Source organism: Aspergillus thermomutatus (genome assembly GCF_002237265.1).
Source record: "Aspergillus thermomutatus strain HMR AF 39 chromosome Unknown NODE_95, whole genome shotgun sequence".
NCBI lineage: Eukaryota > Fungi > Ascomycota > Eurotiomycetes > Eurotiales > Aspergillaceae > Aspergillus > Aspergillus thermomutatus.
In genome coordinates this window covers 38500-51286 of record NW_020798144.1, presented here as the reverse complement: position 1 = coordinate 51286, position 12787 = coordinate 38500, and the positions used below count along the sequence as shown (strand labels likewise).

General features: G+C 49.2%; 4 protein-coding genes across 4 annotated transcripts; 3 read left to right on the top strand and 1 right to left on the bottom strand.

Moving 5' to 3' along the window:
- Positions 1 to 1267: 1267 nt before the first annotated feature.
- Positions 1268 to 3303, top strand: hsp70 (molecular chaperone Hsp70; the record flags this gene model as incomplete). Its single annotated transcript, XM_026759219.1, has 3 exons — positions 1268 to 2014; positions 2082 to 3124; positions 3177 to 3303. 3 exons carry the CDS (start codon positions 1268 to 1270, stop codon positions 3301 to 3303), a joined length of 1917 nt encoding a protein of 638 aa, XP_026614418.1.
- Positions 3304 to 4004: 701 nt separating this feature from the next.
- Positions 4005 to 4560, top strand: CHZ1 (histone H2A.Z-specific chaperone CHZ1; the record flags this gene model as incomplete). The annotated part of the gene is made up of 3 exons (XM_026759122.1): positions 4005 to 4166; positions 4233 to 4242; positions 4367 to 4560. 3 exons carry the CDS (start codon positions 4005 to 4007, stop codon positions 4558 to 4560), a joined length of 366 nt encoding a protein of 121 aa, XP_026614417.1.
- Positions 4561 to 5214: 654 nt separating this feature from the next.
- CDV56_105404 (SNARE domain- containing protein) lies at positions 5215 to 5920 on the top strand (the record flags this gene model as incomplete). Its single annotated transcript, XM_026759023.1, has 4 exons — positions 5215 to 5225; positions 5294 to 5497; positions 5555 to 5648; positions 5717 to 5920. 4 exons carry the CDS (start codon positions 5215 to 5217, stop codon positions 5918 to 5920), a joined length of 513 nt encoding a protein of 170 aa, XP_026614416.1.
- An 831-nt stretch (positions 5921 to 6751) lies between these two features.
- Positions 6752 to 7959, bottom strand: CDV56_105232 (uncharacterized protein; the record flags this gene model as incomplete). Its single annotated transcript, XM_026758851.1, has 2 exons — positions 6752 to 7858; positions 7927 to 7959. The coding sequence occupies 2 exons, from the start codon at positions 7957 to 7959 to the stop codon at positions 6752 to 6754; spliced, it is 1140 nt and encodes a 379-aa protein (XP_026614415.1).
- Between the last annotated feature and the right edge of the window lie 4828 nt (positions 7960 to 12787).

Genomic DNA, 12787 nt, shown 5'->3' with positions numbered 1-12787 from the left:
TAAAGCTTGTGTCTATGAGAGTAGTATCTGCAAGAAGAAGAGCAAACTGTGAAATGTCCTTCAGTTACGGAGTACCATGGCAACTGAACATCGATCTTGAAGATAATAAGCATCAAATCAGTATACTCCCTACTCCGTATCGGAATATCCAACAGCCAGGGGGCAAGCGCTTGAGAATAATTCTCTAGTCCGGGTAAAAAGGCCTCGTAGAAGGATGTAGGTGGTCCAGGAAAGCCAAATCTATCAAGGGCAATCATAGATCTCTAGAAACTGGAACCATGAAGCTGTCATGGACTACTATGTAGATAGTGGGAAGGTGATATGCTTCCATCTCCAGGTACTCCTTCCAGGGGTAGCTAGCCCTCTCAAGTGCAGTGGCGTCTCTACTCTGGTGGCACAATAAGGTACCGATGATGCAGACACAGCATTGATGAACGTCAGACTGGTAGATGGAAGAAATGGGGAGAAGTATCCATACCCCACCAGAGGGACTCACGGAGAACTGACAGTCTCTGCCACGGAACTGCTGCTCCATTAGGCTTTCTACGAAGTGTCATCATGACGAGGAGATCTATCTATCTGCTGAATCAATTGATTTCGTTACAGCAATTATGATGTTGAATATTATCAAAACACTGTCCACTAAATAGATAAAACTAGATACTCATTCTGTAGATAGGTACCTTAGTGAAAGTAGTATGTTGGCGAGACAAGAGAAAGAAAAAATCAGAAGGTCGTTACGTCATCTGGCGACCCCGCCATCCACAGCCCAAAAAAGGAAAAAAATAGGAAGCAAAAAGACATCATGGAATTAGTATCCTCACCACCAGATGCTTGGAGACCAGAAAACCATAGCCGGTAACCTAACAGAAAGGCCCAGAACATGACCTGATGATTCTCGAATTGACACCAATCATCGCGACGACTGTAGAATTGGCCCCGATCCAGCTAATTTCCCTGGTAGAAGCCCGTCGAACCCTATGGATGCTCATCGAAGCTCCCTTCTGCTAGAAGCTTCGCTGGAGCTGAACTCACCGCCCTCCACTATATCAATGTTTTCTCTCGCACAATTCCCTGCCTCTCTCATGCTCAATTTTCTCTCACACACAATCTTCTCACTAGAATTACACTCTATCTTCCTGTTGTCTCTTTTCCTCCCCTTAGAGACTCAGCTCTCTGTACATTAATCACCTCTCTCCTAACTCTATTCTCACGAACTACCTACATCCTCTTTTTGTCTTAACGATCCCCTCACTTCTCATTCACAATGGCCCCCGCTGTCGGTATTGACCTGGGTACCACCTACTCCTGTGTGGGTGTCTTCAGAGATGACCGCATTGAAATTATTGCCAACGACCAGGGTAACCGCACTACTCCCTCGTTCGTGGCTTTTACCGACACCGAGCGTCTCATCGGTGATGCCGCCAAGAACCAAGTCGCCATGAACCCTCACAACACCGTCTTCGATGCCAAGCGTCTGATCGGTCGTCGGTTCCAGGATGCTGAGGTTCAGTCCGATATGAAGCACTGGCCCTTCAAGGTCGTCGAGAAGGGCGGCAAGCCCATCATTGAGGTTGAGTTCAAGGGCGAGACCAAGCAGTTCACTCCTGAGGAAATCTCCTCCATGGTCCTGACCAAGATGCGTGAGACCGCTGAGGCCTACCTCGGTGGCACTGTCAACAACGCTGTCATAACCGTCCCTGCCTACTTCAACGACTCTCAGCGTCAGGCCACCAAGGATGCTGGTCTCATCGCCGGCCTGAACGTCCTCCGTATCATCAACGAGCCTACTGCCGCCGCCATTGCCTATGGTCTGGACAAGAAGGCTGAGGGCGAGCGTAACGTTCTGATCTTCGATCTCGGTGGTGGTACCTTCGATGTTTCCCTCCTGACCATTGAGGAGGGTATCTTCGAGGTCAAGGCTACCGCTGGTGACACTCACCTTGGTGGTGAGGACTTCGACAACCGTCTGGTCAACCACTTCGTAAACGAATTCAAAAGAAAACATAAAAAAGTGGGTGATATAGATCCTCTTCCCCTATCGTCCCTCAAGAGAACTACATGCTAACTTTCATAAAAAGGATCTCACCACCAACGCTCGTGCTCTCCGCCGTCTCCGCACTGCTTGTGAGCGCGCCAAGCGTACCCTCTCTTCTGCCGCTCAGACCTCCATTGAGATCGACTCTCTCTTCGAGGGTATCGACTTCTACACTTCCATCACCCGTGCCCGTTTCGAGGAACTCTGCCAGGACCTCTTCCGCTCCACCATGGAGCCTGTTGAGCGTGTCCTGCGCGACGCCAAGATCGACAAGTCCTCCGTCCACGAGATCGTCCTTGTCGGTGGCTCCACCCGTATCCCCAAGATCCAGCGTCTCGTCGCCGACTTCTTCAACAAGGATGCCAACAAGTCCATCAACCCCGACGAGGCCGTCGCCTACGGTGCTGCCGTCCAGGCCGCTATCCTGTCTGGTGACACCTCTTCCAAGTCCACCAACGAGATTCTGCTCCTCGACGTTGCTCCCCTCTCTCTCGGTATCGAGACCGCTGGTGGTGTCATGACTCCTCTGATCAAGCGCAACACCACCATCCCCACCAAGAAGTCTGAGACCTTCTCCACCTACTCCGACAACCAGCCCGGTGTGCTCATCCAGGTCTACGAGGGTGAGCGTGCTCGTACCAAGGACAACAACCTCCTTGGTAAGTTCGAGCTTACCGGCATTCCCCCTGCCCCCCGTGGTGTTCCCCAGATTGAGGTCACCTTCGATGTCGATGCCAACGGTATCATGAACGTCTCTGCCGTTGAGAAGGGTACCGGCAAGACCAACAAGATCACCATCACCAACGACAAGGGCCGTCTTTCCAAGGAGGACATTGAGCGCATGCTGGCTGATGCCGAGAAGTACAAGGAGGAGGATGAGGCCGAGGCTTCCCGTATCCAGGCTAAGAACGGTCTTGAGTCCTACGCCTATTCCCTCAAGAACACCATCAGCGAGGGCAAGCTCAACATCAGCGACGCCGATAAGGAGAAGGTCTCCAGCAAGGTCGATGAGATCATCAGCTGGCTCGACAGCAACCAGACCGCCACCAAGGACGAGTACGAGTCCCAGCAGAAAGAGCTCGAGAGGTATGTGTCATCTTCTACATTCTAGGTTTCTGTATACTAACTTTTACTCCAGCGTTGCGAACCCCATCATCTCCGCTGCTTACGGTGGTGCCGCTGGTGCCGCACCTGGCGGTGCCGCCCCCGGTGGTGCTACCCGCACTGCTGACGAGGTCGAGGAGCGCCCTGAGGAGCTTGACTAAACATTTCGCTCATCGATGTGTCTTTCCTTTCTTCTCTTCGCCTTGTGATATTTGGACAGGCAATAATGGGTTTCTTTCATGTCTTGTTTTACGAATTTATGGGATCCTTTTCTTTTGCGATGACTGCATAGATTCTAGTTTGTTTCCATGCATGATGGTCTGCTATGGCAGAATTACTTCGGTGGGAAAAGTCCTAACTAATGAGCAATGGAATCTTCTCAAAATCGCTTTTTCTGTAAATGTAATAGTCCTTGTAAGACTCCCTGTAAGTCTGCTCCAGTGTTTGACACCAGTGCTACGTAATGCCAAGTACTGCGTTTATGATCCCTGGATGTGATGAGCCTCAGGCCATTAATAATCAATCCTAAAAAGGTATAGTGCATCACAAGGGAGAGCAGTGCTGATCAATCCGGCAATTAGCCAATCAGCGCCCAGAGACTCGAGGGACAGGTCTTAGGTGCATCTCCCTTGCGGCTGATGTGTTTGGTTTCCTTTCCGCAGCTCTTGTTGTTATCATTCCTCTAACGACAATAATTCCGTCCTTGCACCTCGTACACTACTTAAGGTCCTTGTGTACTTCCCTTGCAAGCTACCCTTTTGGAAGTCTCCTTGCAATTGTTCTCGCAGTCCCAACTTGCTCATTTCCTACATCTACTTCTTGTCTAATATCTGCGCTTCCACACACATCCAAACAAATCACAATGGGCGAAAACCACCAGGCTACTCTCAGCAACGATCCCGCTGCCAATGCCCCCGATGCGGCCGCCGTGGACAAGGGCAAGGGTAAGGCTGTTGAGGAGCCTACTCAAGAAATGAGCATGGATGAGGAAGAGGACAGTGATGAAAGCGAAGCTGAGGAAATGGTCAGTTCGCTCCACCCCAAGTCATGTACTACTCAGACTGTCAAAAGCTAACTTATCTGCTCATAGATGGCGGACGGTATGTGGCATCTCTAAACTCAGATTTTCTTCTCTTCTCTTTTCTTCTTTTTCTTTCTTGGAGAAATTCAGGAAACATTCGCATGATTTCAAAGAGCTAGATCATGCTAACCATTCCTCTACAGATGATGACGATGATGACCACGACAATCTCGAACCCATCTCTGAAGACAACATCATTTCTGGAGGTCGTCGGACACGAGGCAAGACCATCGACTTCCAGGAGGCAGCCGAGAAGCTGAAGGCCGAGGATGAGATGGACGACGAGGACGATGACGATGAGGAATTCCAACCTAATGACAACGATATGCGCGATTGATTAAAAAAGGTCTTACGGAGCCATCAAAAAATCCTGGGAATGGGAATTGTGAATGGGACATTCAGGGCTGGCGTAGGTTCATTGGGGGCTTTCTGTTTCTATTCCAGTGAGATCATTTTCTTCTTTCGAGTATGCGCACATACTGTAATGAAATAAATCAATAAATCAATTGATACTAACCAGATTGTAAACGTTCTCACACCGAAGACAAGAGAGCCTGTACCTAGTATGTGATCAGGTGCTAATCTCTACAGCCCTCTTTTCATCCCTAGCCTCGCATCAATACTTGCAGCAGCCGTAGAATTCCAACATCCAAACTATCTCTCTTTCTATTTTATCAAATTCATTTGAGGCCCTTAGAAAACAATCAACTTTTTGTACGTCGTCACTCACGTGCGGCGGTTGAGCGAGTCACAGACACCCAAGTGGCAACTCCGTGTTGTTGTTTCGGTTGTCTCGCCGCAAGCAGGTCGCAAAGCTTCCTTCAAATGATACAGTTCTGGATGAAATATACAAGCTAATTCTGAAAGCTTCTCATATTCCAACACTAATCACCATGCGCACAAATTAGCCGGCGGTGAGAATCCTGCGTCAATCGGTATTCTCCGTATCTCCTGAATTGCATCATCATCATCCAGTTTACGACGACCTGTTATGGCTTCACGGTACGACCGCTTTTCACACATAACTATGGCGTCCCAGGATACCCAGTGACTAACTTGATTTCAAACAGATTTTCACGTTCTTCGCTTCATCAGCGCGATCCCCGCGCCTCCTCTTCTCTCTTCGATTCCTACGGTGGTGATTCCCGACCCGCCAGCCGCTCACCAGCCAGCGTCGGCGGATATGGTTATGGGGGCTACTCTGGCTCGAATGCCGACGGGCACATGAACGGGGGCTCCACGGGTGGTTTCAGAAAGGCAACTCCCAATGCAAAGTGAGTCTTACCCGCAAACACACCTGCTCAATGCCGGGTTGATGCTCATGGGTAAAGGGGCCAATATTCCGACGCAGTCCTCGACCATCTCGAATCGCAAAATGACGCCCAGGTCGAGGGTATCAGTGCGAAAGTCAAAATGTTGAAGGATGTGAGTCTGTCATTCCTTGCGGTTTATCCACAGTAACTTCACAAACATGATGCTGATACTGCTGCCAGCTTACACTCGCCATTGGCGATGAAATTCGTGACACATCTACCATCTCAGAGCTCAACGATGCATTCGACAACACTCGCGTCCGCCTCCGTGGTAATATGACTCGCATGCTGCGAATGGCCGAGCGTACAGGTGTCGGCTGGCGTGCGTGGCTGGGTTTCTTCCTGGCTGTTTTCCTGATCTTCGCATACGTGTGGCTGACTTAGGCCCCTGTATCGGACGAACTGCCTACAAACGATAATTCCCGACATCTCAGTCCAGCCACGTTTTGATTCACTCGCCTCTACAGCACAGCGCAATACATAATGTAGCCCCTTGGCCTACGCCTACATAATAATTCACACTCGTGGACATACATCACTTACTCCCTATGATGTCTACCACTCCATTGCTGCATAGTCCATTCTGTGGCGTTCTCCGGCGTTGTATGTTGCACACTGTGCCAAAGCCATACTAACGCTATTGTTTTCTGCCAGTCTGCTATTCTTTCTTTTCAGCAATGTCATGTCACCTGGCGCATGAGTTAATGTGGTCTTGAAAGTGCATATTTGGAGTTGAAGGGTGGCTCCTGCTATTCACTCGAATACTGTAATATCTTGTTTGCAGGCATGTGTGTATATATAATCTCATTGGACAGGAGCAGAACTCGACTGGAAGAGTGTTATTGAGATGTTATGTCTTCCGTTCGCTTCTAGATCTCATTGACTCCGGATGGTCCTCTCAGCCGTGGCAAGAGGAGTGAGCCAGCGTCACTAGTCTTCGTCTTTATGGCATAAGCAGCCCCAGTGCAACGGTGGACACTCAAGAGTTCCTCAAAATGTATAAGTGATATTGTATGCTTTGTTCAACTTCTGCTCAGCAGTCACAAGGTATCATGTAGAATCAAGTTGCACATCCAATGAACACCCAGTCACCAACTCCGTCCTGTTGATGAACCCAGACCTTATAGCCAACGCCGAATACCCGATAATATAAAACAATAAATATGCATACTTAGGCCCTGGCAACCGCAGCCGTCTGTCATCCGAAGATTAGACTCATCCAAGACTATCCCTTCCACTAGGCCGTCTTGGAAATCCGCCAAAGCCACTTTGGCGGCTTGCTTGGCTTGCCAACGACGCACGGAGATCATCCTCGTCGAACATCATGCCACTAGAGTCGAACGCGTCGCCGCCGCCGCTCCAGCGTTGTAGAAATCGTGTCTGGGCTGGCGTTTCCCGGCTGCGACGGGCGGACGGCGGGGGCAGGCCACGACTGCTGGTTGTGCTGGCTCGAAGGTTCTGTGCAGCAAAGCGGTCATGCAAGAAGCTCTGGTCCTCTTCGTCGTCAAACTCGGCATCGGTGTCGGTGTGCTGCCATTCTTCTTCTTCCTGTTCCGATCCACCCTCGGCTGCCTCGGGAATCTCGTCATCCAGATCACGCTCCATCCCGTATGCTTCTTCGTCGCCATCCTCGACTACGTCGCTCATGTCTTCGCCCTCGTAGTCATCTGCTGCGCTAGGGATCTCGTCGTCCAGATCGGCTTGGTTGTCAAAGTCGACATTTCCCTCCACATCCTCCTCGACTTCATCATCATCGTCGTCGTCGTCGGCAAACGCTTCAGGAATGTCATCATCCAGATCCCGCTCCATGTATCCCTCCTCATCCACGTCTTCGTCCTCTTCCAGTCCTTCCTCCCCTTCCTCCACGAGCCCGTCCGCGTCCGCATCCGCATCGGGAATATCGTCATCCAAATCCCGCTCCATGCCCGTATCATCCGCCTGGTCATGCATCGGATTCCCAAACTCGTCCAAGCCGGGATCAGCCGCAGCCGCAGCCGCAGCAGCCATCTCAGCCGCAGCGGCCGCAAGGGCCTCCTCCCGTTCCGCCTCCTCCTCCTTCATACCCAGCATGGTCTTGGAGCATCCGGCCGGCTTGATCCACGAGTATCCGAACGAAGCGATGTTGTTCTTGCGGGCGCGGAGGGCGCGCTCCTCGAGCTGCAATGACGACAGGCTGTTGCCCGGGGTCCCTGCTGCTCGTCCATTCGGGCCATTCTGTCCATTGCGACGTGGGTGGCCGTGCTGCGGTTCGTCCCCGGGCGACTGGAGGTGTTGATATGAGCTGCGGTGGAATTGAGAGGAGCCGAACCAGAGTTCATGTGACTGTCCGGATCGATGTTAGTATCTTCTCAATGGACGCGGGGGTTCAGTGCAATTTGGGATGTGCATACGTCGCGGGGCGTAATGAGAGGAAGAGACAGCATTATTGGTGATATGTGGCTTTTTTTCCCCCTTGAGTGAAGCTTCTGTCGTGGGAAACCTTGGTTCTCCAGGGATGGTTAGGTCCAGCACACACGGGACCTCCGCTTTCTGCAGGAATATCGTAATTCTGTGTAAATGTTCTCTCGGACCAACAGTCGCTTACACGCCAGCTGCCGTCAATTGGACTTGTATATAGAGTGTACGTACGATGTGTTCAAATGATAAAAAGCAAGTGCGGAGAAGAAACCGAAAAACAGAAAACAATGAAGCTCCACTAACGCGCGGGGAACCTTTTCTTAGTATCTCCAAAGCCAAAACAATCCAACCATCAGGTGCTTGAGTACAACTACCATTGAGAGTCGAAGATGAGGAGAGAGAATGAAGAAACTGCATCTTTGAATACAATTGGCCTCGTTCATCTATCCCGGCTACGGCGTTCAGCATATATTAGAAGGAGCAAAACTTCAGAAGCTTCATAGCACAGATGATGATATCATATACGAAGTAAAGGTTTTTATGTTAAGCTGGAGAAGAGTCTGGCTTCAGTATCATCACATGCTCGAGTCGACTATTATAATCTATAGGTACTATGCAACCGTCAGGTATGCACGTCGAATTGCAGTGAACTATCTACTCGTCATAGCCTTCTGTAAAAGATGGTCGTGTCATAAAGAAAGAAGCAATTCAGGTCTCTGTGAGATCACGTCAGTAGCTTGAACGAACTATCGGCGATCTCCAGGACTCTCGAGTATGCTGCTCAGCTCATAATTGAGTAAATTAGTGGACATGGCACCACACTGAGATTGCATTGTGTTGCTGCATTGTGTCGCTGCATTGTGTCTGGAGACGATCAATTGCAATGCTTCAGCAAACAAGAACCATCAGACCACAGTGGCAGGTATTATATCAATCTGTGCTGTCTTTGAGCAAGAGATCATGCCACGAAGCCAGATTCCTCCGATAGTGAATCATCCAGTTGTAGCTGTCCGAGAACAGAAAGACGAGCAATGGTGCGGCAAGTTGGTCGTAATATTGCATTGCTGCGCTGAAAAGAATCATAGCTGTAAACCAGCGAGCTATGAACTGGGGAATCAGAGGATCTAGGGGCGAGATTCAAGATGGCCCCCATTTCAATTCGAAACTGTTGGTAATCAAATAGTGCAGCCATCCATGCATACCGCCCTCTCTGTAAGTATCTATTCTCAGTGCCGTACTTGGGACTTTGGAGTCATTATTCCGAGTTCCCTGGACTCTGGAGCATGAGGGCCGATTTCGGGCGTTGCAAAGGGCTTTCCGTAAATTCCCGAAGAGTTGCAGTCTTCCGCTCCATCAACCTCACCACTTCCGGTGAACCCAAAGCGGACAAGACTGGTCAGGAAACCTCGGGATTTTCCGGAAGACGGGAACATTGGCACTCCGCTGGGTCACATGATGCCTGTGGTAATCTGCTGTATCGTATTTTACCCGACTCAAGAGAACTGGAACAATTGGAGAGCTGGAAAAATAGAGGACAGCTCACAGGTCTGAAGGGGTCCTGCAGTCTGCATCATGAGGCTGCAGCTGGTTGGCCTGTCTTCTTTGCCAGGCCCAATAATAATTTTCCCAGGCTGCATTGTTTGGTGAATTCCCCAATAAGTCAACAGTTGTGAGTCACATTATTGAGACCCGAGTAGACTTCGTCTGCATTCGGGAGTCATCACAATAGGCGATATGATTCGTTCACCCTTCCCGTCGTTGTAGATTGTTCGTCAGTAGGTGGACATTCAAACGGCCTCAATCTGAAAGGGGAAAAGTATCCTGAAAGAAGTCCATCAATCGGCCGAACGGTCCTGGAATCTATTTGTCTGTCGCAGAGTAAAGGCGACAGCATGGGTGTGATGATCGACAGATCAGAGTCGATTACAACCCATTATCGAGTAAATCATAGCTCTTCACTGTTGCTTGTGTTCGCTATGATCGAAGACTCGAGAGGGTCAACCATCCTGTCTCCTTGATGAATATCGGTAACCGAGGGGCGAGAAGACCCATATCTTGAACGTGTTGGGTGGACTGGCACCCACCGTAGCCTAGGTACGGAGTAGATGGACTTACAGACAATCAGAGAGATTGGAAATCGATTGATTTATGTATTATTATTATGATCACATTTCCTCAATTAAGCTCTTATCGCGCGTGTGAGTCGGGATTGACAAGCCCACACTGGTAAATCCGAAACTCAATCATATGGAAAATTAGCAGGGATTGCGATGCATGCATAAGCCATGGATCAGTGCATCATCCACCAGTTGCGTGCCGCTCGTATTCCGGGGTGCTGGCTAATTCCATCACGCCTATTGGACGGGGTCATTCAACGTCAAGGGGAGGAGGGAAGGAGGGGGGGAAAAAGTGGGTTTTCCCCGGGTGTGCATCTCAGGATTCTGGAGTTCGTAGTCCACAATCCCACATAGCCATGAACCAGGAATACTCCGTAATGGATTATGATTATGGACTAAGGTCTGGCCTGGTTGGAATATGAACAAAACAATGTTATGATTCATTTTAAGAGACCTCTGGTACGTTTGTACGAGAAAATATGGGGTCGGAGCTGAATCTATGTATGGAGTAGATTATTAATTACATTGAAGCGCGATAAGCTGCTGGATCATTTGATGACCTCAATGAATGAGATGGTAAAATTCCAACAAGCCAATCTGCAAGCATTTTGGTTTCTGCTCGGAGGCCCCGAAATCGGGGGTTCTTCCCTAAGGACCAGTAACAGTGAGCGATGCCTAGTCAACATCAGAGAGGGAGAGACTGAGAGAGGGGTAAGCAAAGGACGGAGGAAGGGGAGGGAGAGGAAGCAGGGGGGAAGAGGTAAGGCGCTAGCTTGGCCGTTGTCGGAAGTTGTGGTTTCCAGGCTTTATTCTGGGCGGACATTCGACTCCAAGGCTCTAATTCTAAGGTAATGATGGAGGGCAACGGACCAACGGTAACTGCTCCGTGCCAGTAATTTACCCGGCTTTGTTCAGCAACTTGGATCATGAAACCTATTGTAATAATACATAGCAGTAATGTCGGGTATGAGCTTGTACACTCAACTTATGGATGGTACCTCAGCATCATGGAATTGTTTACTCTGTACCACTTTGCCATTTGAAAACCAGACTATTTCCTCCTAACAGACTAACAGAGGAAATCTGCTCCGTCAAATATGATCATTTTGTGCTGATGTTCAGCGTGGGGTACTCCATGCTGGCTGTAATGCAACTTAGTGTGACGGATTGACGGCACATGTGGCCATTAGCCAGCCACTGGTCAGTCAGCATTCAGCGATAAAATTAATGCCATTGCCAGCGCTTGGAGTCGACACTTCCTGAGGTAAGGCTGGATTTCGAGGCCATCTATCGCTCAGTGCACGCTGTTGTCGGCCGGTGGCTTTTCACCAAAATCCTTCGGGTGCAACTTTGTACTAAATTTTTTTTTTCTCTCTCCTTTCTCTTCTCTCGCCCGATGGGATGTTTTACTCTTCACTCCATAAACTTACCAATTATAAACCTGCAGATGAGATCCTTGCTGCGTCAATGAACGCTCAACCAAGACCCATGAGCATGCCCTCTTCCTGCCTGATGAGCGGTAAGGTCGCGTATAGACACCTAAGGTAGATAATAATTAACCATCCTCAACTAGAGGACAAGCAACTATATCCTTGTACTGCCCCACATTAGCGGCACCTAGTTGGTTACCAGCTTACCACGCCATGCGGCCATTCATGCTGCTAAATCTAATAATCATTAATGACTGCAAGCACCTCAAAGCCAGGATCTCCTTAGGGAAGAACTGAAGCCCGTGAAAACATTTATTGCCCCTTTGCATGGTGCATATAATTAATTTTACGCGGACGAATGAACCGTACCGAATTGGTCTACTGCAGTCCGAGTTACCATCACCAATTACCTTCTTCGTATATGATCTCCAGTATCAGAGCGATTGATATGGAAAAACGTGCCATAGAATCGTCAAATCTCGTCACCTTGCTTTTGCATAGAGTATGCGCAATAGATGCCGCCTTCTTGTCAGGCCGAAGAAATCAATCAGAATCAGTGACGATTAGACGTGCCACCAAGCAGACACTATTCGCCAATGACTAGTATTCATACGACTTTCGAGGCTGATGGATGGACTTGCCAATCTATGGATGTAAAGTACCTAGGTAGGGAAAGAATGTTACTCCAGATCGGGGTCAATCACATCCAGATGATCGTTCCGAGGCAAAATTCCGTCATCCAATCAATGTTGAAGAACGGGCAAGGGCGTTTATGAATATGTCCATCCTGAATGGACCACAGGCATGGATACCACTCCATACCAAACGGCGTATTGTATTTCGGCTCGGGTGGGAAATCAATTGAACCAAACTCATGCGCTAGCGTCGTCTTCTTCTGCTTTTATTTTTTAAGAATCATCGACAGTCAGAAGCTAAGGCCCATGTGCCCCACCGGGTTTGGATCTTGACGTAGTGGAAACCTAATCTGTCTGGCCAAGGTTGAAAAGCCACTCTTCTGATTGGTGGACGATGTCTTATCTTTCTTCTGTTGGAACAACCTAACCTACCTGGGGAGAATCCATGATGGACTGGGTGCTGGCCTACCTGCTCTGCTGCTCATGCTTCGCCTCCATCTCCGAAATTTATGGGATATGGTGTACTCCATATGTCCTGACCATCTCTTTGGCAGGGATTATAGAAACCGTGATCTTCCTCGAAAATCATATTTATAAAAGCCCTTCTGATCAACATGGCAAGTGCCGAGAACGCTCCTCTCTTGCTCTGGGAGGTTGTACTCTGTAGGTTAG